Genomic DNA, 26,929 nt, shown 5'->3' on the forward strand with positions numbered 1-26,929 from the left:
GACAAGGAATGAAAGTGAGAGGATACTGTTGCACAGGACACAGGGCCAAGATGACAACGGCGAGACACCGGCCCGAATGCCCGCATTGCCAATCCGCCCCTGCCTCCAGTCAGGATATTCAAACAAAAGGAGGCTAGCGGGTCCTGAACTTCGGCCCAGCTGGAGGAGGCTAGCGGGTCTAGCGGGTCCTGAACTTCGGCCCAGCTGGAGGTTAAAAAAAAGCACCCTCACTGCCTGCATGTTGCTGCTAGGAATGGAAAGCAGACAGCGTACAGGCGCTGCTGAACCCCGGTGTCTGAAAATGACACCAGGACAAGTTCAGCATGTTTCTGTGGGGCCCAACGTCTTGTCAGTGGTGACAGCGTCCACCCTGTGAAAATTGTGGGTGGACGTCTTGTACCTGCGTGTACCCCGACTTGTGTCCTGTGTGTCAGAGTTTTGACCCACTCACTACTAGCTTTCAAATTACATCTGCTCGAGGCTGAGACCCCCCCAAGACTGACACATGCTGCCCCCACAGCTGCGTGAGGCTTGTTTTCCAAAAGTTTACAGGTTGACAATACACTGGCATGAGACCAGGCGTTTTGGTGGTGATACGCCCCGCCCACTTTAAGACACACCAACGTAATTGATCAAAAGTTAATGGATCACCAGTTACTAAGAACGTGGTGACGTACTTGGCACAGTGGAAGGTCCTTTGCAATGGTGAACTGGTCATCGTTCAGTTGCTTTTTTTGTATTTGTTCAACTAGTTCTAATGAGTTGAAATCTTTGCCCAGATCGTATTACCGAATAAAAAAATTACTACATTATGCTGCATAATTTGCCTTTTATTGCCACATAATTTTGTCAACCCTGCCACATATGTCCAGTGGTCTTGACTGTGAACCCAATTCTCTTATTTCTCCAGTTCTAGTGGAGTCTGGCACACGCACTCCCCAAGCTTGAGGTGCTCAAACAATGGTGCCACCCACAAGCCTCTGCGCCAGCCCTCTCACTGGGCCCACAGTTGGAGAAGTCATTTCTGCTGAAGGAAGCCCCCCTCTGAGCTGTGTAGGCCCAGGGAGTGGCTAACCACAGCCTGCCTTGTTCTCTGAAGTCATTTGCTGAGCGCCTCAAACGTTCTCAGTGGGGCACAGTGGGATTTTCATCTTGCAAGTGCAGTGCTGGGAAATGATTTGTGTCGTCTGGTGTTAATCCTTTCCCCAGCTCCCCAGGGCATGGCACCAGCTTCCAACGTTACAGTTCCTCTGGGAGTTTGGGCGTTAGATGCTTTTCTGGGCATAAGTTGTGATTTGACTTTGCTTTCCATCATTTTTTATACAACACAAAGAAAATCAGCATTTGGTTAGAACGTTACAAGGCCAATGACTGGGTACAAAGCCAGGAGGTTTATATTAGAAGAAGGGGACAAGAGAAAACCCACTCCTATTGGTAAAATGTGCGCAAAGCTGCACTCCTGAGCACATCACAGCTCAGCCTTTCTTTGATATGTCTCAGCGGGTTGAGCTCCTGTTGTACAGATCCCTGCATGTATCATGCAGACAGCCTCTCGTCCCTGCACGCGTACCTCTCCTCTCCATCCTTCCGTGCAAAATAAAATAAGTACCGTAAGTTGGGTAATGATAGCATTCCATCATTCAAGCGCGAAACAACATATAAGTTTATGGTGAGCGCTACCAAATTATAAGGGCTTATTATTGAAATGCCTCCTCTATATCTTGGAGTACCTTGAGCCCGGAGGACAGACTTCCCCTTACACTGGGACACGACACAGATCTGGGCTCAGTCACCACGCTACCGGAAGACGGAGAAATGACCGGAAATGAACGAAGTACAGCAGCCCAGTGTGACCCTCCCAGAACAAGCACAGACAGCGCCAACACAAGCCAAAAATCTAATAATAAAGAAACAGAAAAAAGGTATAATTCAAAACACGTTTCCTTAGCGTACACTCTCAGCTGTTGGTGTTCATGAGGAAATATTCATTTGCCATTTTTGGGTGAGGATCCAAACATTTTTACTGCAAATGCTCTTAACACGCTCCATTTCTGATAAGTGTTTGCGGAGTGGCTTGAAGTGAGTCATGCAGGCGCTACCCTTGTCAATCTAGGTATCTCTCGTGACCGTGGGAAAGGGGGCAGTGGGGAGGGGGCTTTTGACCTTTCGCAGTAGGCAATAATTGGCAACTTACGGGCATCTTTGTCACCAGACAAAGCTTATATAGCATTGATGTGAAAAATGGAGCCTTTTGTTTATCGGGCACTCTGCCTTTTGGGGTGATTGCGTGGAGATGGGCCGAGATATGGTCGGCGAGGAACAGTACAGAAAACTACATATATGTGTCATATAAAAATAGCAGACCATGGTGTGTCATTGTGTTTAATTCCGAACATCATTGTGTCTTATTGTGCGCTACTGAGAACATTGAGTGTCCTTTTGTCGAACCGGTCGCTCCAGTGTGTCCCTCTATGTCGAACTGTGTCATTGTGCGGAAATGTACACTATTGTGTATTATTGTGCCAAACTGAGAACACCATTGTGTGTGCGTCACATTGTAAAGCCCTGCGCCATCAGGAGGCGCTCCGGCGCAAGGGAGGGCGTTCCTGCACAGGAACGCCTCCTAAAAGTGGCTGAGTGAAATCTACAAGATTTCACTCAGTCACTTTAAGGCCAATGCTGCGTCAAAACCCTGCGCCTGCTTGAAGCAGGAGCAAGGCTTGACGCAGCATTTGGGAGATAGGACCCCCCAGAGCATTGCTGGAGCTGCTTCGCGCTTGCGACGCAGCTCCAGCAATGCGCTGCTTTTACGGCACAGATGCATGACGCATCTGTGCCGTTTTTCCCACATGGTGCGCCGCATTGTATATGTGGCGGACCATGGGTGGCGGAGCTGCGGCGTACAATAACTGGCGCATCCCTGGGGATGCGCCAGTTATTGTAAATCTGCCCCTATACATTTAGCCAACGAGGGAGCACTTACTGATTAGACAGTAGAAAGTACTCCAGTTGAGTAGAGGTATTGCACAAAACGGTGGCATCTTCGTGGACAAACACGCAGGGCGGGATTCATTCTGCCCCCTGTTAGACTCATTTTTCCCTTGTTTTTCTGCCCTTCTGCCCCCTGTTAGACTCGTTTTTTGTGCCCTTCTGCCCTCTGTTAGACTCATTTTTCCCTTTTTTTTCTGCCCTTCTGCCCTCTGCTCAACTCATTTTTTGTGCCCTTCTGCCCTCTGTTATTCCCTTGTTTTTCTGCCCTTCTGCCCTCTGTTAGACTCGTTTTTTGTGCCCTTCTGCGCTCTGTTAGACTCGTTTTTGTGCCTTTCTGCCCCCTGTTAGACTCGTTTTTTGAGCCCTTCTGCCCTCTGTTAGACTCGTTTTTCCCTTGTTTTTCTGCCCTTCTGCCCTTTTTTAGACTACTTTTTGTGCCTTTCTGCCCTCTGCATCACCACATCATCACTCAACGCTACCCCAACATCACTCAACGCCACCACATTATCACTCAACACCACCACAGCACCACTCAGCACCACCACAGCTTCATTCAGCACCACCACAGCACCACTCAGCACCACCACAGCATCACTCAGCACCACCACAGCACCACTCAGCACCAACACAGCACCACTCAGCACCACCACAGCATCACTCAGCGCCACCACATTATCACTCAGCACCACCACAGCACCACTCAGCACCACCACAGCATCACTCAGCACCACCACACCACCACAGCATCACTCAGCACCACCACACCACCACAGCACCACTCAGCACCACCACAGCACCACTCAGCACCACCACAGCATCACTCAGCACCACCACAGCACCAATCAGCACCACCACAGCACCACTCAGCACCACCACAGCATCACTCAGCGCCACCACATTATCACTCAGCACCACCACAGCACCACTCAGCACCACCACAGCATCACTCAGCACCACCACAGCATCACTCAGCACCACCACAGCACCACTCAGCACCACCACAGCACCACTCAGCGCCACCACAGCATCACTCAGCACCACCACATTATCACTCATCCCCACCACAGCACCACTCAGCACCACCACAGCATCACTCAGCACCACCACAGCATCAATCAGCACTACCACAGCACCACTCAGCACCACCCCAGCATCACTCAGCACCATCCCAGTATCACTCAGCACCACCACAGCACCACTCAGCATCACCACAGCACCACTCAGCACCACCACAGCACCACTCAGCGCCACCCCAGCATCAATCTGCGCAACCATTCAACAACTTGTTCAAATATGTTCTCTCAATGTTTCAAGCTTTATTACAAATGTCACAAAAAGATGGTAATATTTCACTTCTGTTCTTGGATTTTCGTCACAATAAAATACACTGAACGTAATCTTCACAAAAGTTATTTACAAAAGTTTAAGCTATTGCCATTATAAATTAAAATCACTTTTATTTAAGTATTAATTATTTAAAAAGCCATTGTAATTTGTAATATCAATACATCTAAGTCACGTAAATACAAAACATGTTGCATTACAAATGCTATAGGTGCCACATTTGCGAAAGTTAAAACTATTGGCATTGTAAATGACAAAGCTATTAATTTAGCTATTTTCAAAACCAACACATAAATAAAAAAAATTGTCATTTACAAGACCAATAGCTCAAACTTTCCTAATGCGAGACCTATTGCATTGCAAATGCTTGTTTTTATATCTGTCAGTGCTTCCTGTTGAGGTTTAATTTTCATGACAGGCGCCTCATTGCCTACTTGTAACTATTCTCTGACCCTGCTTCAAGGGTCAGAGCAGGGTCAGAGAATAGTTGCAAGTAGGCAACGAGGCGCCAGGAAGCACTTACAGGCTTACAGCAGCAGGTGCCCAAGTTGAAGTTAATTTCTTTGTAACCCTTTTGTAAAAGGTTACAAAAAATTAGCTTCAACTTTTGCACCTGCTGCTGTAACCCTGTAAGTGCTTGGCTGAAAATTTGTCCCGCTGCTTCGCGGATTTTACCGCGATTTTGCGAGATTCGTGGATCGCGAAATCGTGGAAAATCCACAAATTCCGCAAGCGGAACGAATTTTCAGCCCATGCTTACTGGGAACACCATTGTATGCCTCTATGTCAAACTGTACCATTCTGCCGAAATGTACATCATTGTGTATCATTGTGCTCAACTGAGAACACCATTGTGTATTATTGTGCCTAACTGTCAACATCATTGTGTTGAATTCAGACACCACTGTGTACCACTGTCATAGACTAAGAACTCCTCGTGTGTCATTGTACTGTTCTAAAAAATATAATTGTGTGCAATTGTTCTGAAATGCAACCACTATTGCGTGTCATGATATTAAACTGAGATCTTTACAGAGTCATTATGTCAAACTGTCACACCCGTTGCCGCACTGAGTAAACCATTGTGTGTCATTTTACTTCATTTACAATAATTCCATTGGCAGAATTCTGATGGTGGATTGTAGTAAATGGCAGCTGTAAAAGGGTGGGGTTCACTATTCCAGGAAAGGGATTCTGAGTACCATGCCTCTCTTGCCTCCGTCCTATGGGATATTCTTTTACTTCAAATATAACCTGCTATCCAACCAATCACAACACACTCATATGAAAAAGAGGAAGCCTCATTGGCCTCCTGCCAATGAGCTGAATAGACATGGGCAAACAGCGTATATTTCACCATAGGCCACATCAATTTGATGCTCTGCATCTGTTGGTCCAGGTGCAAAGCATGTAACATAAGGGTAGAAGATCTGACATATCGGTCAGAGGCGGTGACTTTGGAGTGTGGGAACAAGGTTCGGTCTCGGGGTCGGCTCAATATCCTGTGATTCTAGGCCAATCACTTAAACTCCCCATGCTTGCCAAAAACATGAATGTGTCCTTGTGTAACATAACTAGTGCTCATGTAAATCACTCCAGCACCTTTGGGATTAGTTTGTGTTGTATAAAACTGCAATAAATAAATAAGTAAATCCTCCATATCTGTCTTTGATGTTTCAGAAATCTCGCAGGGACACCTGCCCCATGTGCTATGAAAACCTCTGCACTGTGCTGTCTTACAATTTTTATGTTGTCCTGTGGCCAGTGTGTTGTAGGAGCCTTTTCCATGTGCTGTCGTATAATCTTCACATTTGGCCCATGTATTACAAGAACCTTTCCTGTTTTCTTCTCTTGCAGCGGTGTGGGTCTGGCCAGAGCTCACTTTGAGAAGCAGCCTCCTTCCAACTTGAGGAAATCCAACTTCTTCCACTTCGTCTTGGCCATGTACGACCGCCAGGGGCAGCCAGTGGAGATTGAGCGGACGTCCTACATAGACTTTGTGGAGAAGGACAGGGTAAGAGAATGGTTCAGTTGCCCTTTGTTCTTCCCTCAGTTTCTTTTTTTAAAACTTTTTTCTGAAAGAATATTTTTGATATTAAATCCCTGTCTACAGCTATTGGAGCTTGCAGCTACCCAGAAACATGTCCAAAACCAAACCAAGTACTAGAAAAGCACATAATGACTTGACCAACAGCACTAAACAACATAGAAAACACAGTGTTGCATTAAAGGGAAATTGAATGCACACATAGTATTATCATTAAATTGCTTTCTGATAAGGGCTGCTAACTAATCCTGCACTGGAACACTTTAAAACGTGCCTCAATCTGTTGTCAGTAAACCCTCTCTAAAAACAAGGACTTGCGGTACATTTACAGAAATCAGCTCAGACATATGGTGAAAAAAAATGCGCTGTCTTGGCAAAACTGAGGCGCTGGTCACCCTATACCACATGTCTTCAAACCTTTTTGGGTCAAAGCTCACCTTGAACAACATTTTTTAGTGCGATCCTCCTCCCTTTCAAAACCGTACAGTCAGAAAGATTGTGAGGACAAAGGAGACGGGACTTAATGCATTGAATCAGGCTGGTAAAAAAACTTGCAAAAGCCATTATTAGGTCTCAGCTCTAGACAGTGCATGCGCTGTCTCAAAGAGACATGTTGTATATACTTTGTTTACTTCATTCCGCTCATAGACTTCCTATTTGCTGGCTCCATCATCACTCTCCTATTCTTTCTCCTCATTTGTCCATAGCATGCATGTGTCATACCTCTTCCTGTGTTTAGCCCTCCCAGAGAGCATGGACAAATTACTTCTTTTCATCCACAGCTCCTATTTTAGCAGCTGTTTCACTGACTACTTTTTTCTTTGTTAAAGAGCACTTAACACAAGCCTTTGTGTTTTCACTTGCTCAGAGATCCGTTTCTGTAAAGAGGCCTTTAAATCTTATCCTCATCTCGTCACATTTGCTGTATTCTGAGGGTGCCTGTTTACTTTTCTTTCTCTGATTTCAAAGGGAGAGGATTAGCGGCCCATGGACTTTGTCTTGTATTATTTGTCTTGCTTAATCTGGCTTTGTAAGGCGGTCCTGCCATCTTTTACCATTTACATTCGACTTACGCGGTTAAATACGCTTAAACGCTCTTGTGGATGACGGGTACTGCCATATAACAAGACTTTGAAGCAGACTCGCTGGCCTCATTTTCATGCGTTTACATACACATACACTGAAACATGGGTCCTTTGTCCTGTAGAGGAATGAGCTAGACACTCATTTGACATTTGATTGTCTCATACACTTAAATGCTTTGATGGATTATGGTAACTGTTGCATACAGAGGTTTTGAAGGCAGACTCGATGGTTTTGTTTCCATGAGTTGATATATGCTTAAACGGAAACCTGGGTCTTATGGAATATCAACACAGCATATACTTATTAGAGACTCTTTACCTCCCGGCTTCCCTTTACCAAATATGGCGGCCCGCACTTAGCTGTGCTTTAGCTTCACAAGCCGCTAAAGTTTTCTATATTCTGGAAATATGTTTACAGACTGACTGATTGATATTGGCTTGAGTTGTGTTGCTTGACTCGCCCCATGCTGTCTTGCTTGACCCATCCCTGCCTTCTTGACAAAAATGCGCTAGGACCCGGCCAGCGCTTGTCACATCATAGCAGTGTTTTTAAGGGCTTTCAGCCACGATGAACAGCAGCTGTTGAGAGCACCAATAACTCTGGCATTGCTGAGCCCTATTGGTTTTGCCAATGCTTGTTTGTATTTGAAATAAAAACGTAAAATATCAGATGTTTCTAAAGGGATTTCTTCTTGTAGGTCAGTGCTAAGTAACCTATCCCTCAATGCCTGCTAAGGCAAAGAGATGCGGGACTGAGGGTTACCAAAGTATTCCAAGCTAGGGCATAATGCACCCCCCTTCAACATTTTTAGAAACCTTGAGTGAGCTTGTGGGAGGCTTGTCCTTGGTTGAAGGTTGATGAGACTAAGGTCGGCGACGCCCTCACCAAAAGAGGGTGAAATGAGATATGTGCATGGTGCTCTCAGCCCAGGGCAACCGAGACAGCATCCATTTGCAGTCAGAAAAAGAAGACCTCAGATCTGTGTCTGTTCACAAAGTGCTTTCTAATTTGTAGCATTTTCTGTGTGTTTACAAAATGTCATTGAACAAAGTTCTCTAACCACAGCTCTTTCATATAGAAACAGCTCAGACCTGTCCAGTCATACAGCTCAGACCTGTCCAGGCATACAGCTCAGACCTGTCCAGTCATACAGCTCAGACCTGTCCAGTCATACTGCTACATTTTGAGGTGTGCTTTTATGTGTTTCTTTAAGCAACCAATCCTCTGTTTCAGTTAGTTTTTTATTAGAATATTTGCTGATGTAGAGTGAGATGGGATGCTGCAGCAAGAAGGATCCGCCCACATCTTGCCCCTCCCACCTCCCCTGGTCCACAAAGTGGGCAGTGCCCTTTTCCTATTTGCAAGACATCACAGTTAGGCACCCTCCTGCCTCTGCCACATTGCTCAGAGGACCCAGCATGCAGTGTATTTCTAGTGAGCTCACACCTCGCCCCTCCCTTTGCACCTAACTCATCTCCCATTGGCCATAATTAATTATCCCAAACAGTCTAGAAAATGGGCAACTGAGTGCTGGATGAGTGTCAGTGCTTGCCCTGGAGAAGTGTGGCTCACTGGTTAGAGGAGGCAGACCTGGAAGCAGAGGTCAGCCCGGGACCAGGGTTCAATTCCCCGCCTCGGCGGGTCTTGGGCTCAAAAATTCCACGGACTCGACAATTCTCGCTCCGGTGCCTACTCGACTCATGGGTTCACACTCTGTGACTCTAGGCAATAGCTTGCTTAATCTCCACACCGGCCCCTCGTGGTGGGATGCCTGGCTTTCACCTTGTGGATACCCTGCCGGGGTTATCTCACAGGGGAATACCAGGACGGGTTCCCTAAGCAAGCGCTTAGATACCGGGTCGGTGATTTGCGCTATATAAATACATGTACATTTACATTTACCTATGGGGCAGCAAGCTCTGGCTCCCCCTTCCATCATTGTGAAAGAGGTGCTAAAGACTAAATGGAAACATACCAAAGAAACAAGGCCACACTTCCAGGCTATATTTACAAGCAATGGAAAACTGCCCTACGATACCCCCACCGCAACTTTGTGAGTCTTCTAACTTTCCCCAGGGGCAAGTGCCCCCTGAAAATAGCACTGCAGCCCTCCCGGGGGGCCAAAACCTAGTTTAAAGACATCTGCAATAAACTGATGCCCTAATAAGTGAAACATGGTATTTCCAGAAGTCCTCCTGGTGAAGCCATTGAAATTGCTCATTCAACGTGTGATCGCAACATGCTGTACAATTAGTAGTGGCTTTTGCACAACTAATAATCTGTAAATTTAGGCATCAATCTCTCTCCTTTATTGTGGCTGCATACTGGGTGGATACATGCTTGTGATCACTTCTGTGCCACTGGTGATCATGTCTGTGTTATGGTGGATGAAAATGTTCAAGTTTGCCTAAAAATTTGGCAAACAATTCTTTACATGCCCGCTTTGCAAAATTTCACCCGCTTGAGAACATTTTGCTCACAATTATTTTGTGCAAGACATCTTTACTCCTACATGTGGAATTTTCCTGAGACTTTTTTCCATATCACCTATTTTTGGAAGATGTGTTGCATACGGAAATCTTTCTTGTACACCAATAATATATGTTTCTTGTATTCATGTGGATATATTCTTTGATGCGAATATGTCACTGTCAATGAATGCCTATTTTTGAACGTGTTGAATTGTGTAGTTATCTGCAGGCTTCTTTCATTTTGCTGCTGCATTCTAAGTGTGTGTAAGCCTCGGCATGCAGTTGTATTGCTGTTTGTGGTAATTTTTTTATAATTGAACTTCTTCTCATGTCCGTGTATAGGTGTCTAGCTGTAATTAAGGGGAAACAGCATTTACTTTTTTTTAAGTTCAAATCTTTTTTATTGAGCAATAACAAAAATGGTAACGGCATTAATGCATCTGTAAAATTACAATTGTATCGGAGTGATGCCGCAGCAAACATGGATCAGTACATATAAAACAATACATACATACCTACAGTAAAGGAAATAAAGTATAATGAAAAACAAGAAGATAAACATCAGACCGGATCTGCAGAAAAGATGATAAGGTGAAAGAATAAACAAAGTAATATACCATCATTGCATTTTACGGTTGCACACAGTTCCGTAGAATCCTCCATCCAAAACTTAGACATTTAGTACCATACAAATTTTGTCGTCCCTGCACAGTGGAACTAAGGCTGTCTAGCTCACGGACACAGGTCACAGGTCACACCCAGAACAGTACATGAAACGGGCACCCCCCATTTACTAAGCCTTGACCTCATCAGTTAGTACTTCATGGTGGGTCAAAGGTGAAGGATGCCTGATCTAAGGAAGACCATAGTCTTTTGTTGGTAACTTGCCATGGAGACGAGTGTAGAGCGGGATTGTCAGTGCCCCTAATACAGGACAGCCATTCCCTCCAGGCAGCGAAAGAGACCCCTGCCGCCGATTTCCAGTTACATAAGATCACCTTGCACGCTAATGTAAGCAAGAGATCCAAAAGCTGGCGGTCATGTTCTCCCTTTAGTAGTGGGTCTAAGGCTCCTAGGATAATGTAGATGAATTCCCTTGTAGGATGTATGGCAAACGTGTGTCCAATGAAGTCAAAGATTTCGGCCCAATATGTGTGAAGCATGGGGCAATTAAACAGCATATGCGGGAGGTCACCAACACCCAAGGAGCAATTCCAGCAAGTCGGTGTATCTCGCAGGCCAACCTTAAACAAACGCTGTGGGGTCCAGAATGCCCTGTTAAGGATCATATACTTGGTCTGCGATAATATCGGCGAGACCTTGTGTGTGAGTGCTGACGCATGTATCTTGACCCAGTCTATGTCTATGCCAGTGTTGTTTGGTTCTGATTCCCATTTGATTTCATTGCGCCTCATCGCTTTATTGGGTGTTGGAACAAGAAGTTTATATATTTTTGAGACGAAGTGTCCAGAGGAGTGAAAGTGAGGAAGCATAGATTTTAGCCAAGGTGTCGCTAGCTTGAATGTTCTAGTGGAGAGGGCCGGCTTCAGCTTCAAGAAAGCGTAGAAGTCAATCGGTAGTAGAGAGTGTCTAGCCTGCAGAGCCGAGAATGGCAGTGGCATGTTATTGTCGTGGAGATCTGCAACCACATTAATACCTTTATCAGACCAGTGATCCCATATGACGGGCGATCCGCCGATTTTAATTGACGGGTTACGCCATAGAGATGCAGAGGATGAATTGTGGATCTGCAAACCAGTACTGTGAACGCGATCCAGTCGCAAAAGAGCCCTCTTGGTATTAAGCATGATGTATTTAGAATTCGTAAGATGTGAGAGGTCCATCGTAAGCGCGGCAGAGAGTGGGGCCTTGCCCACAATGGATCTCTCAATATCAATCCAGAGAGGCACATAAATAGGGTCTTCGGCAAACCAGGAAGCTCCCTGTCTACAGAGAAAGGCGGTTTGGTAGTTTCTGAAATTGGGCAAACCTAACCCCCCTTTAAGTTTTGGAAGTTGCAGTTTTTTCATTGCAATTCTCGGTTTCTTCCCTTTCCATAGGAAATCCGTGAACGAATTCTCGATTTTATGTAGAAAGTCGTCCGTGAAGGTCATGGGGAGCATACACGCCATGTAGTTTACCAAAGGACTGATCATCATTTTTAACGTTTCGGCCCTACCCCACCATGAGAGGAATTTCGGAGACCAGCCCTCTAACAGCTTTTGTATTTTTTTATAGAGTATCTCCTCATTAATTTTTAGGGTGGTTATCAAATCCCTCTCAAATTCCAAACCTAAGTATTTAAAACTCTTCGGCTGCCAGGTAAGCCCGGAATCGCCCAGGATGTTTTTATCACACAGGTTATTTAATGATTTCACTTCAGTTTTATCCTTGTTCAGGGAGTATCCGGATACCTTTGAGAATTCTTCGATGGTGGAAAGTAATGCTGGTATAGCCTTATCAGCTTTTTCACTCATGACCAATACGTCGTCAGCATAGGCTGTGAGTTTAATTGTACAGTCTGCGAACCGAATTCCCGTGATGTCAGGATTATCCCTTATATAGTACAGGAAAGGTTCAATTGCCAGGAGGAATAAGGACGGGGACAATGGACAGCCCTGCCTCGTGCCTTGCTCTACACCAAAGGGTGAGGAAAAAGCGCCACCAGCCCGTACTCTAGCGGAGGGACAGGCATAGAGGGACATGACTAATTTAGTGAATAGAGGACCCAGGTCAAATTTGTGTAGCACAGCATTTAAGTAAGTCCAGTCTACTTTGTCGAACGCTTTCTCAGCGTCTAGTGTAATTGCTACGGTGGGTGTGGATAAAAATTTAGCTTTTTCAATAACGTGCGCCAGAATTCTCGTGTTATCACTCGATAGCCTGTTCTTCAGGAACCCTGCTTGCGAAGGATGTATTAGGGACGGCAGGACCTTCTGAATGCGTTTTGCTAAAATCGAGGCCAGGAGCTTACAGTCCAAGTTTATCAGCGAAATAGGCCTGTAGTTTTTGGGTAGTTTAGGGTCTTTACCTTCCTTGGGTATTACCGCAATTACGGCTTCAGCCATAGTTCCCTTAACCTCTCCTGTGGTGCTAATTTCTTGAAAAACCTCTAGTAGAGGAGTTGCAATAATATGGGCAAAGGTCTTATAAAATGGTGCTGTATAGCCATCAGGGCCAGGGGCTTTCCCCTTTTTGAGGGATTTGATCGCGGAAATAACCTCCGATTCAGAGATCGGTTCGTTCAGGGAGTCCCTTTCTGTGGCCGAAGGTGTAGGGAGTGTGCAATTTGATAGGTACTTCTCCATTTCTTCTCTATCAACGTGCAGGTTCTTAGCATAGAGTTTCTCATAGAAATCTTTGAAGATATTCGCAATTTTAGTGGGATCAGAGTTAGGAGTGCCAGTCCCATCGAGTAGGGAAGTAATGGTGTTTTTTTGAATTTTAAATTTAAGATAAGCCGCTAGCCCCTTTCCTGCTTTGTTCGATTCACAGATCTTAAAACGCTTCCTCTTGTCCAGCCAAATACCCGCCTTCTCACTGATAAGTTTGTTATAGGTATATTTTTGATTAGACAGTTCAGTAAGGTCTTCAGGGTTTCTACTCATCAGGTACCTGCGCTGCAGTGTTGAGATGTCCCCTTCTAACTTCAGCAAGGCCGCGGTACGATCCTTATTAACTGCAGTGGATATTTTTATAATAAGTCCCCTTATAGTGGATTTCAGTGCCTCCCAACGGATGGTGTCCGAGGTGTCCCCTCTCTTGTTTAACAGTAAGAATTCTTTAATGGCAGTATCAAGGGTTTCTCTGTGTTTCGCGTCATTAAGAATAGCATCGTTGAACCGCCACATAGACTGACGGGTGGTTGGTTTAACATTAGATAGTGTGAGGGAGACGCAGGAATGATCAGAGACTAATCTGGGAGCAATGTCCGCGTCCTCAACTTTTGCCACCGCATTTTTAGATATGAGTACATAGTCAATTCTCGAAAACGAGTCATGTGGTGAAGAGTAGAAGGAATAGTCTCTACCATCAGGATGCAATAAGCGCCACGTGTCTACCATATGGAACCTACTGCACAGTTTCATGAACGCCTTATGGGCTCTGCCTGGGCGAAAGACGCATTTAGAGTCCCTATCTAGTATCGGGTCATATGGGAGATTGAAATCGCCGGCCAAAATATGGACTGCCGTGTCGGGGATGGAGATGATCTGTTTCGTGAGGCCTGCCCAGAAAGACGGATCATGTGTATTTGGTGCGTAAATTGTTGTGATAAAGAATTCAGTGTCGTCTTTGAGTAGTTTCGCCGAGACCCATCTACCTTTCGTGTCTGTTTCAGTAGAGACCACCTCCACATTCGCATTCTTGGCCACCAGCATCACCACCCCGTTCTTTTTTGAGATTGCTTCAGAGCCTATCACTTCGATGTAGTATTTGTTGCGCAGTGTGTGGAATTGTTTCGCCTCTAGTTTTGTCTCCTGCAGTAAGGCTATATCTCCACGTTGCCTACGTAGATAATCAAGTATCTTCTGGCGTTTAACCGGTTGGTTAAGGCCTTTCACATTCAACGATAATATTCTAAGATTGGCTATAGTTGTTGTGCCTATTGGAGTATCTATAACAGGAGCCATCAATTATACAGCAAGTAAGATCGACCCATAACACATGTGTATGCATAAGAATTAGGCCGTGAAGAGAGTCTCATACCTTTGGCAATGCCAGCAGTGTCCTCACCCACACCAAATGCAGGGCTAGTACAATATGCAGGGAATTGAAGGATAGAGTATAAACCTCGGAACATAATGTGACACAGTGGATGCAAGCTAGGATGCAGGATGGGCAAAACTAAACAAAACAATATACAAAATGCAAAAACAATCCCCCCCTTCCTCCCTACCAACCTCCCTCCACCCTCCTCCCTCACCCACAGCCCACCCCTCCCTCCCCAGTAGTAGAAACAGAACATGGCGACTCGGGAATGACGACCTCGAGGCCGCCTCCAAACAGCTTACTCATAACTATTAACCTTCGGGGCTGCAACCCCAGTGTAGAGAAGAAATAACCCAGGTATGTGGGCAACAAGAAACAACAACGATGCCATAACATTGAGCACAGGAAAATTACTACACTGACTTTGGTAGCGTGAACCTAGCACATCAGTATTAGCAGGAAAAGCATTGTGGATGCATCCAACATCAAGGAGGAGTGCTACAAAACAATACCAGAGCATAGCACCTATTTTGGGGCCCATGAGTAGCACGAGCAATAACATGGTAGCATAGATATAACTTTTAAGATACCACTTTTAATTCAATGAATCAAAAAGACGATCCAGTACAATTCCTGGTACCAGAGGAATCGCTGGCAAAGGGTTCAATGGGTTCATAGAACAGTACCGTACCTAACAGAACAGAACAGAACGGCCTTCAGGTAAGTGGGCCCTAATTGTACATCTTACAAAACCAGTCCTGGCCATTAACCATGTAGCAGTACCAGATAAGACCCTCATATCGATCCCAGTTCAGAATAGGTACTTCTATGAGGGCTTAGGAGCAGGAGAGTAATAGTACCAGAGCTTCGAGCTTAAGACTCATCCTAGGCCTGACGAAGAGGCTCCTTGTTGAGCTGAAGGGGAAACTTCCATAGTGCCATCTCCGTGGTCGAACAGGAGTTGCCGCAATCTTCTCGGGTCAGAGAACACATGAGTCACACCTTGTATAGTTACCCTAAACTTTGTAGGACCAATAAAGCCATACATGTGGCCAAGTGACTTCAGTTGTGGCCTCAATGCAAGGAAGGCCTTCCTGATTTCCATAGTTTCCTTACTGAAGTCCTGTGAGATGAAAATTTTGTGACCCTTCCATAGCACATGATTATGCTTGCGAGCGAAGGTAAGTATCTGCTCTGTGTGCTGGTATCGTAATGGTTTACATACGATCGCTCTTGGGCCCCTCTGGTCCTTAGAGATTCGACCTGGTACTCTATGTGCTCTATCGAACTCCAGTGGCTGAGTGAAGGTTAGATTTGTGGCCTTCGTGAACCACTCCTCGAGGAAGGGTATGCATGAGTCATGGGATTCCTCTGCTTTTTCTGGCATACCAAAAATTCTTAGATTCCCCCTTCTGTTTCTGTCTTCCAATTCTGCGACCTTCCTCACAAGGTGGTCTGAGCACAAGGAGAGGTTCTTGATAGCTCCACATGTTTTATTCTCAAAGTCCTCCAATTTGCTTATCCTGCTCTCGGACTCCGTAAGTCTTGAGTTGATATCTTTGATATCCTGGCGGATAGCAACAACCTCATCTTTGGTGGATTTGGCCAAATCCCTGACTTCTTCTAGCCGGCTCAAAATTGTATCTATGGCTTCCGCCATTACTTTATTCCCTTTAACTGGCGTTGGAGGGTTAGATTTCAGGCGTTTAGAGGTTACACCATTTTCCTTATCTCCCATTCTTAGTCGTATGTAGCGATGTGTTGAGTAAATACCCTGACTCTCACCAGCCCCACAGCGTTGAGACCGATCTATGATGTGGCAGTGTAGGCAACAGATTAGGCGCTTCTCCCTTAGTGAAGGTTATTCATGCAGAAGGGGTCATGTAAGCATTGATAACCTACGCTCTATAAACTGCAGACCCTTCCATGGGCACCCATCAGCAGGCGCCGCCTTTTTGTAAAATGTTAATACCACTTCTTGCAAGTACCTTTACATTGAGTTGTAGCATGGATCAATCAGCCTAGCACATCATGTTACAGGTAAGTCCACATGCAGATGCTCCCAGTTGACCTGATCGCTAATGACCTGAAAACTACCCCGACATCAATCGCAAGACAGCACTGTGGGTAGTCATAACAGTTAACAGGCACTTAAATTGTTTCCATGAGTGATTGCAGTGATTGCAGTGACTGCAGCTCAGGGTAATTCACACGCAATGTCAGAGTCGCTGGGGAGCCGTCATTCCCAAGCAGTCAGTTATAATCAGTAATCAGTTGCCACACGTTTTGATGATAGCGCGGCGTCACGCGCATTGAGAAGTCGCCATTGCAGTCTGGCATTACAGAGAGGTAACTCCAGCAACTCCGTCTGCACCTGGTGTTTCAGCGTGGGGGAGAGACAGCATGAGAGACGACAGAGTGCATATGCCCTTCTTAGCATTGAGAGCCATCGTGAGGTAATGAGGCTGTGTTACTGTGCGCTAGCTTCAAACTCGATGCACTAACCGCCGCCATTTTATTGAGTAATTGAGTAATGCCTCGTGTCCTTAATTACCTCGCCTTGCACGCAGGTCCCTGCAGGCTCCGGGGCATTATAATCACAGGCTGGCTAGAGGGTATGAATGGCATCAGTGAACAGAAAAGGGTCTCCTCAGGCCATAGGAGCGGGAATGTGCAGTGCCGCATATGCGGTCGGGAGTTCGATCAGTCCGCCATATAGTCCGCCACTATCTTCGCGCCATTTCTCCTTCCCTCATTAGGCTGTCTGTCTAAACAGGGTGAGACGCAGATCCTTACTCACGGTTCTGGTGCAAATGGTGGTTCAAACGGCGGGACCGTGTAGACTCCGTTACGGGCCTCGCTGGAGCAGATCAGGTGCCCCGGTCAGCCTCGTCGTTTTAGCCGGCATCAGTCTCCGTCTCACTCCGCGGCCATCCGCGGTCGGGACGAAGAGGTCCTGTTCTCCATGATTCCGAGCTCGGAATCAGTCCAAATTCTCAGGGCATGTTAGGGGAAGATTCCGATGTGCAAATTCCTTTAGTGCAGGAGCTGGGATCGGATAGCAGCCCTCTATGATCAACGAAGGAGCAGCTGCCTGGAGGAGGACAGAATTACGCCGCCATTCTTCCCGGCGTCCAAGCCACGCCCCCGGAAACAGCATTTACAACGCAACTTTTACCACGTAGTACCTTTACCACGCAACTTTTACAACGCAAGTCGTTAGAACGACTTGCGCTGGGGGGCGCTGTAGGATAGGGAATAGTTTAATTTACTATCCAAAACCTTCCCTACTATCCACGGGGACTGGAGTTGGAATAGTAAATTAAACTATTCACTATCCAGCGACCCCCAACGCAAGTCGTTGTAACGACTTGAGTTGTAAAACCTGCGTGGTAAAGGCATGCGTTGTAAAAGCATGCATAGTAACGACATACATTCGTAATTAAGGGTGGGTATACCAGGCCCAAGCACATTTTTACTATGTTGGCATCATCTTGCATTTATTTTTGAAATTCGTGTTAGGCCTTATAGGTGAAACTCCTGAAATTACCCGATTATACCACATAATTTTAACACAAGAGCACGGGAACATTGCAAATGACCAGAATGTGAACAGCTATTGTTCAGGCACTTATGTGCACATTTTTTTGTGTGAAACATGTCCTCAAGTCCAAAATGGACACATGGACGCAATTCCCTCTAAACTGTAGTACTGAATACCGATTTTTCATTTTGTGTAATTTTGCATTATTTTTGCAGTATTTCATGCCATTACGCAAAAGTAAAAGTGAATTTCGTACACCCGTAATGGCTACTCCACCCCATTGTGTGTATAGTTTGGACCACTTTCATACCTATTCTTCATTCATGTTGTCCTGTCTGCATTTTTTCAGGAACAAACGGGTGAGAAGACGAACAACGGCATCCACTACCGGCTGCAGCTCCTGTACAGCAACGGTAAGACGCGCGGGGACCTGAGCGCGTAGGCACGGCGACACATAGGTATAGCATTTACTCTAATCCTTCTGGGAGTTTCTCCTGCAGAGATAAACTTTAATGGAGGAGCACCTCAACACTTGGGGTGCAGGTAGAGTGTGTGCCTAGTTCCGTGCTACCAGAACACCATGTTTTTAGTCTTGCCCTACCAATCGACGACTTAATGCTATGTGGCACCTGTAGGCGTGATCTGCTTCTGTTGAACCAATGCACCTGGGGCCAGATCTACGAACATTCACATTTGCGAGTCGCAAATTGAGTTGAATTGCGACTCGCAATTTGCGACTTGCAAAAGCGAATGTACAACAGTGTCTCAGACACTGTTTTCGGCTCCCAATGGGGTTGCTTATTGCATGCCTCATTAATATTCATGAGGCTGTCTCACATTGCGACCCCATTGGAAATGGCTAGCACTCACAGGGAAGGTGACCTGCTGGGGTCAGCAGACCACCACGTCTGTGACTGCTTTTTTAATAAAGCAGTATTTTTTTTTAATGCCGCCCGTTTTCCTTAAAGGAAAACTGGTTGCATTTAAAAAAGAAAATTGAGGGTATCCCTTCCTGTTTGAGAGTGGTTACCACCCTTTTGAAAAGGGTGATAAACTGCAAGTGTTTTGCGACTGCAAGTGCGGTCGCAAAACAATCATACATTGCAGTCAGACTCGCTATTACGAAGGGACGCCCTTGGCACGCCCCTTCCTAATAACGAGTCGCAAACCCTATTTTGCTAGTCGCTAATAGGTTAGGGACTCGCAAAATATGGTTTGTACATGGGGCTGACCAAATTTGCAGTCGCAAAGGGGCCGAATTCCCGTTTGTGACCGCACAATATGGTCGTACATCTGGCCCCTGGTAATTTGTATCAGAAAATCTCAGGACTGGACACATGGGCTTATTCACAATGGCATGTAAGAACAAGCAAAAGGGTACCCCTGTTGCACTCTTTTACATACCTTTACATGTCTTCATGAACTGGCTTCAAAACATCTAAGATGGTTATAAAATGTGATTATAAGGGACTATTCACACATAAAGCATTGGTAGAAATTACAGCACCATTTGGCACTTTTATTAATGTGGAGTTTGGTGTTTCAGTGTGATTCACAAAGGCATGTAAGGGTACATAAAAGAGTGATCCTGTAGTACCACTTTGCATACTCATAAATTCTTTTTTGAATTGCCCTCAAGGTTTCTTTTTGATATAAAGTGAGGTGACAAGCTTTGCTAAAAGCAAGAGTAAGTGCATTTGGTCTTGATCCATCTTGTGTCAGAGAGCAGGGGGTGACATGGGTGCTGGCAGCGATACAGCGGTGGAGAAGTTGCGTCTTCTTAGAAGTCACAGGTCTAAGGTGTTTGGTGAGCTGTGTGTGGGTGTTATGGGGTGAAGATTAGAGTTGAGGTGCAACACCAAAATGCACTGAGATCCCAGAATGGAAAAAGAGACCCTAGTGAAGGTCGAGATGACTGTCACATTTTTGGGACCTTCTTCCCCTTAATGCAGATATTCCACAGTTTTAATGGGTAGAAAATCAAGAATTGATTACAAACTTTGCATAATATTGGCCTCTGTGCGTTGCCATAAAATCATGGGTTTTAATGATTCATCTACCTTAATGCTGGTCATCCATCTGAATTATCGTGAGTTTCTATTCCAACGGGAAGCCTGATGGGAGTCTCTTTTGTCGTCTTGCAGGGATCCGGACGGAGCAGGACCTCTATGTCCGACTCATAGACTCGATGTCCAAGCAGGTAAGATCAAGAGACGTGCCCAGCCCAGCTCGGGCAGGGTCATTCCAGCCAGGGACATCTTAACGATTTGGGGGCCCTGGGCCAAATGTATTTTGGGGGGCCCTGTTCGGAACAGCTTTCAAATTATGGTACATTTTCATCTATCTCAGGCCCTCTTTGGCCAGTTCACTGATAGTTTACAGGCACACAGCTCACATTTCTGAATGGTTTTACATCTAATATTCAGGGATAGTGAGGTGGGAATCCAATATTGTTACACAATAGCAACTCACTAACATTACTGCAAATAATCTCTGTAACACCCTCTCATTTCTCATGTGTGAGGTTCTGCTTTTATCCAAAAGAAGTAGAACATTTTATGGCTGTTGCTTGAAATACAAACATATTTCTCTGCAAAATGTCTGTAATAAATTCTCACTCATCGCCCAAACTAAAATAAATGAAAGAAAAACTGTATTTAAAACAATCTGTTTAAGAATGAGGAAGAGGTGTGGCGCTGCGGCCAGGGTGACTGACTCCGAAATCTGGGGATCACGGTTCGATCCCCGGCACCGGCGGCAGATTAGCCCAGCACCATGTGACTCTGGGCAATAGCTTGCTTAATTTTCCCGACGGTGCCTAGAGACCCTAACGGGTGATTGTGCGCTTTACAAATGTGGGGTTATTATTATTATTATTAAGTCATCAGGGCAAGACTCTGTAGAACAGAGCTGGCTCTACTAGGGCCCCCCTCTACAAGGCAAGGGCCCTGGGCCAGAGCCCTCTATGCCCATGCCTTAAATTGTCTCTGATTCCAGCAGCAGTTTGATAATAACACCATCATTATATGGTACCCAACAACTCTCACCTTCCATTTAGGATCACGAGCAAGCGAAGGAGTCCCTTCTCATGTCCGGCAACTCAGTGGGCATCTCACCTCTAGGAAAGGCCTCGAAGCCTGACACTTGTCTCAAATATCTCACAGCTTGTCGGTTCTCACAGCTTTGTTCAGCAGGACAAGTGTGCAGAAACTCTTTGGGCTACTAGGGAACTCACTCAACAATTTAATCTAAAACTAGTTTGCAGGTTCAATGCTTCAAAGTCAGTCACCTCAAACCACTTTCTATTGACACTTTTTAAATACTCCTCCAGAGAGGGATGAAGGGAGGATACACTGAACCCAAAGGATTCAGCTTTGTGGGGGCACGGACAATATTGTGTGTGTTTCATCTGCACCATACCATAGCTGGGGGTCCTGTTAGGAAACTGCAAACATCAGGATGAGCGCTCTCTGTAAACAGTGTGTAGGACACAGTTTCTGGTGATGTAGAAGCAATTGGAACGATGACATTAATTCATATTTACATATAGATCAGTATATATCAGGAGGGCAACGCAGGCTCCTGCAGCGCAGGGGGCCCCCAACTTTTCAAGGGGGCCCTTCCATCATTCCAAGGCTTAAGAATATCTGTGAGATTTGTGAGACTCAGAGGCCCCCCTCATCACATTCTGCAAGGGGTCATCAGTTTGTGTTACGGCACTGGAACATATAATAGTAAACACCATGGGCACTCACAACCATTTTCCGAGGGGCCAAACGTTTGGCCTGTAGTGTGACCAAGGGCCACACTAATGGCAGCAAGGCAGTGGTCGGGTTGGGGTTGGTAAGGTAGTTGTAGGGGGAGCGTAGCATGCACATCTAGAGGCTGATTGAATAGCACGATGTGGAAGCAGAAAGCCTGTGATCAATCCCGGCTTCCCCACTAGACCAAATTGTGTGATCCCATGCAATTGTTTTTTCCTACTTTCTTTCCTCTTTCCTCATTATCACATATAGAAGGAACTAGGAATACCTGAGTTCAGGATGTGTGTTGTACAAAACTTTCTCCTGTGTTTCATTTAATAAACTATAATGTTGTTCATATATAACAGGTACCCAGGCCACCCCAAGGATGCACATAACAGCTGACCTGCCTCTTAGTTCCCTATTGACATTGCTGTCAGGGTGGCAGGAAGCATGAATGTTTCTAAATATATTTTAAAAAACTATCACTTTAAGAAAAATACTTCTGACTGCACTGATATAATCGTATTTACTAAGTTGAAACGGTTCTGCATACTAATGAAATACACTTTTTGAATTTTGAAGAGACTTTATTATATTTTTTACATGTTTTCTGCTAAATGTCTTAAAAAATGAAGGTGTTCCTAAAGTTAAATGGTACAGCACACTAATTACTTCCTTCCTAACACTGCAATTAACCTTTGAATACATGCTTACTGGTTTATTTAACATCTATTTAATGTAAGTGCTGAGTGGAATAAACAGCACCCTAGGGCCGCTGTTGACCAGGGGGTCGCATGTAATGGTCAGGAGGGCCACGTGTGCCCCATGTTCACCTTTGAGTATCACAGGCAAACACTTTTTAAGAGGGTTTTGTAATTAATAGATAATTTACTGGCAACCTGCATACCTCTTCCAAGTCAGGGCAGACAGAGCCAAAAGGTTGTTACTGAGAAGGAACTGTGATGAATTTGGAACCTTCTGGAGTGTGAGAACTGCTTAAGGATTACATTATTTCCTGAGGTTTAACACAAGGTAAGTGAGTGAAAAAGGCACGTGGAACATTTGACTTATCAAGCGTAACATGAAGTTCCCAAAGTTACATATAATACACCTGCGTGGTACAATATCGTCTGGGGCTACGGCTAACCCGCAGGAAAAGGAAATTCAAAATAATGCACGAGGCAAACTCTGAATATCAGATGTGTCTATGCAACAGGTCTTGGGTCTCACCAGGTTTTACTCCCAGAGAAGAATCTTCCCTTGGTAAAAAAACAAAATACAAAAAACTGCAAACTCCCCTCTTCCCCTGCACCCTCAGTCTGTGTTAACCGTGGAAATTCCTTTTATTTTATTTTTTTTAATTATAAAGTTTTATATAGCGCAAACTTTATCCCGCAGGATATTAGAGCGCTTTACAATTTGAGGCAAAGGTAACAAATCAGAACATTAGTCTAACATGGGGAATCTAATGGGCATTGAGATGTTAAGCATTGGAGTAGTGCACGTGCATGTGTTTCCAGGGTGGGGAACTGCCTGTATCTGGTTTGGGGGTGCACCAACTGCAGTGCATTTGTGGGTTCTTCTCAAAGGTGCTCCTTACAGAAGCCATATTTGCGTCATTGACTGTACTGGCGGATGACCATCCGATTAAATGTAAATGTGCCTTGATGCTTCTTAGCAGCAAATTTATGTGTGGCATTGTGGTCTCTTTTGGGGGTTGAAAGGTCTCTAATAGGCAGCATTAATTCCTTTTAGTTGAAGGCAATGCCTGTAATAGCATTAATGCTTCTAAGTTTGATGTAATGTATTTCAGGGCCTTTACAGATGATTTTTAGCAGAGCTTCCACACCATTAACAGACAGTATTAATGTTACATAGCAGGTCAGCAACACATTTAGAAGGCAATATTACCAGGATGGTAATTCTTTTAGTGTGCTGCATTAATGGTTCTTAACTTGACTGCAGTGCCTATAATGGGCAGTACTAATGCTTCTTACAGGCCAGCCACAACTTTATTAGACAAGATTAATGCTTCTTACAGGGCTGTCACACATTTATTAGGGAATATTAATGCTTCTTACTTGGCTGCCGCAATATTATTAGGAAATATTAATGCTTCTTACACGGCTGCCACAATTTTATTAGGAAATATTAATGCTCCTTACATGGTTGCCATAACTTTATTAGGAAATATTAATTCTTCTTACAGGGCTGCCATAACTTTATTAATACATATTAATGCTTCTTACAGGGCACCCACAACTTTATTAGGAAATATTAATGCTTCTTACAGGGCTGCCATAACTTTATTAATAAATATTAATGCTTCTTACAGGGCACCCACAACTTTATTAGGAAATATTAATGCTTCTTACAGGGCTGCCACAGCTACACTAGGAAATATTAATGCTTTTTCCAGGGTGGTCGTAGCTTCATTAGGTATTATTAATGCTTCTTATAGAACCGCCATAACCTTATTAGGAAATAATAATGCTTCTTTAAGGACTGCCACAACTTTATTGGAAAATATTAATGATCCTTACAGGGCTGCCACACATTTATTAGGGAATAATGATGCTTCCTATAGGGCTGTCACCACTTTATTAGGAAATATTAATTCTTCTGGCAGGGCTGTCACACTTTATTAGGAAATATTAATGCTTCTTACAGGGCTGCAACAACTTTATTAGGAAATATTAATGCTTCTTACACGGCTGCCACAACTTTATTAAGAAATATTACTGCTTCTTACAGGGCACCCACAACTTTATTAGGAAATATTAATGCTTCTTACAGGGCTGCCATAACTTTATTAGGAAATATTAATGCTTCTTACAGGACTTCCACAATTTTATTAGGAAATATTAATGCTTCTTACAGGACTTCCGCAATTTTATTAGGAAATATTAATGCTTCTTACAGGGCTGCCATAACTTTATTAGGAAATATTAATGCTTCTTACAGGGCTGCCATAACTTTATCAAGAAATATTAATGCCTCTTACAGGGCACCCCCAACTTTGGGGTCAATTAGGATGGTGGTGAATCCGCATCCTCCGGGCCGGCGGAAGCCACCGCCAGCCCGGAAGATGCGTATTCACCGCTGCGGACCTCCAAAACACCACCAGCCACATTAGGATGGCGGTGGGATCGGCGGCGGACGGCAAGTCCGTCCGCCGCTGATCCGCGGGATTTTGTCCGCAATTTGGTGGCGGTGTCTGCAAGACACCGCCAGCCAAATTCCGAAGGGTGAGGAAACATGCTTTTCCTGCAGCGGATTTTCCGCCGTGCAAAAGCATGTGGACCTTTTCTTCTGGGGGCCCGTTGCGGGCTCCCTGGGTGTTGGGGGGTGGGGGGTGCACATGGGGGGTACCTATGGTACCCCCCGGCATATGCATGCACAAAGCGGCAGGCACCGCACATTGCCTGCCGCTTTGTGTATGCATATGCAAAGCATGCAATTTTAACCTTGCGGCGGGCGATGCTTCAAGCAGCACCCGCCGCAAGGTTACAGATACGGGATGTGGCCGCGAGGGCGGTGGTCACATCCTAATTTGCACGGAGGGACCGCCACTGCCCCTGCGGACGGTCCCTCCACCTCGGGGGTGGCGGACAGACGCAGGTCCGTCCGCCATCCTAATGAGACCCTATATTAGGACATATTAATGCTTCTTACAGGACTTCCGCAATTTTATTAGGACCCATTGACTCTTCTTACACGGCTGCCACAACTTTATTAAGAAATATTCATGCTTCTTAAAGGGCACCCACAACTTTATTAGGAAATATTAATGCTTCTTACAGGGCTGCCATAACTATAATAGGAAATATTAATGCTTCTTACAGGGCTGCCACAACTTTATTAGGAAATATTAATGCTTCTTACAGGGCACCCATAATTTTATTAGGAAATAATAATGCTTCTTTAAGATCTGCCACAACTTTATTGGAAAATTTTAATGCTTCTTACAGGGGTGTCACACACTTATTAGGGAATATTAATGCTTCTTTCATGGCTGCCAGGAAATTGTAATGCTTCTTGCAGGGCTGACACAACTTTATTAAGAAATATTATTGCTTCTTACAGGGGTGTCACACACTTATTAGGGAATATTAATGCTTCTTTCATGGCTGCCAGGAAATTGTAATGCTTCTTGCAGGGCTGACACAACTTTATTAAGAAATATTAATGCTTCTTACAGGGGTGTCACACACTTATTAGGGAATATTAATGCTTCTTTCATGGCTGCCAGGAAATTGTAATGCTTCTTACACGGCTGCCACAACTTTATTAGGAAATATTAATGCTTCTTACAGGGCTGCCATAACTTCAATAGGAAATAACAATGCTTCTTACAGTACTTCCGCAATTTTATTAGGAAATATTAATGCTTCTTACAGGGCTGCCATAACTTTATTAGGAAATATTAATGCTTCTTACAGGGCTGCCATAACCTTATTAAGAAATATTAATGCTTCTTACAGGGCACCCCCAACTTTATTAGGACATAGTAATGCTTCTTACAGGACTTCTGCAATTTTGTTAGGAAACATTGATGCTTCTTACACGGCTGCCACAACTTTATTAAGAAATATTAATGCTTCTTACAGGGCACCCACAACTTTATTAGGAAATATTAATGCTTCTTACAGGGCTGCCATTACTTTAATAGGAAATATTAATGCTTCTTACAGGTCTGCCGCAACTTTATTAGGAAATATTAATGCGTCTTTTAGGGCAGCCTCAACTTTATTAAGAAATATTAATGCTTCTTACAGGGCTGGCACAGCTAAACTAGGAAATAGTAATGCTTCCTACAGGATGGCCATAGCTTAATTAGGTATTATTAATGCTTCTTACAGGACCACCACAACCTTATTAGGAAATAATAATGCTTCTTTAAGATCTGCCACAACTTTATTGGAAAATATGAATGCTACTTACGGGTGTGTCACACACTTATTAGGGAATAATAATGCTTCTTTCATGG

General features: G+C 44.7%; 1 protein-coding gene across 3 annotated transcripts in view; it reads left to right on the plus strand.

Moving 5' to 3' along the window:
- LOC147726023 (transcription factor COE3-like) overlaps nt 1-26,929 on the plus strand; it is a 521,578-nt gene that overhangs the window by 206,927 nt on the left and 287,722 nt on the right. For all 3 annotated transcript variants that reach the window (XM_086960140.1, XM_086960138.1, XM_086960139.1), the window contains exons 2-4: nt 6,193-6,349; nt 18,543-18,606; nt 20,338-20,393. In XM_086960140.1, coding sequence (XP_086816266.1) covers nt 6,193-6,349; nt 18,543-18,606; nt 20,338-20,393 — 277 coding nt within the window. The remainder of the gene's footprint in view (nt 1-6,192; nt 6,350-18,542; nt 18,607-20,337; nt 20,394-26,929) is intronic.

Source organism: Lissotriton vulgaris, chromosome 3_1, assembly GCF_964263255.1.
Source record: "Lissotriton vulgaris chromosome 3_1, aLisVul1.2, whole genome shotgun sequence".
Taxonomy (NCBI): domain Eukaryota; kingdom Metazoa; phylum Chordata; class Amphibia; order Caudata; family Salamandridae; genus Lissotriton; species Lissotriton vulgaris.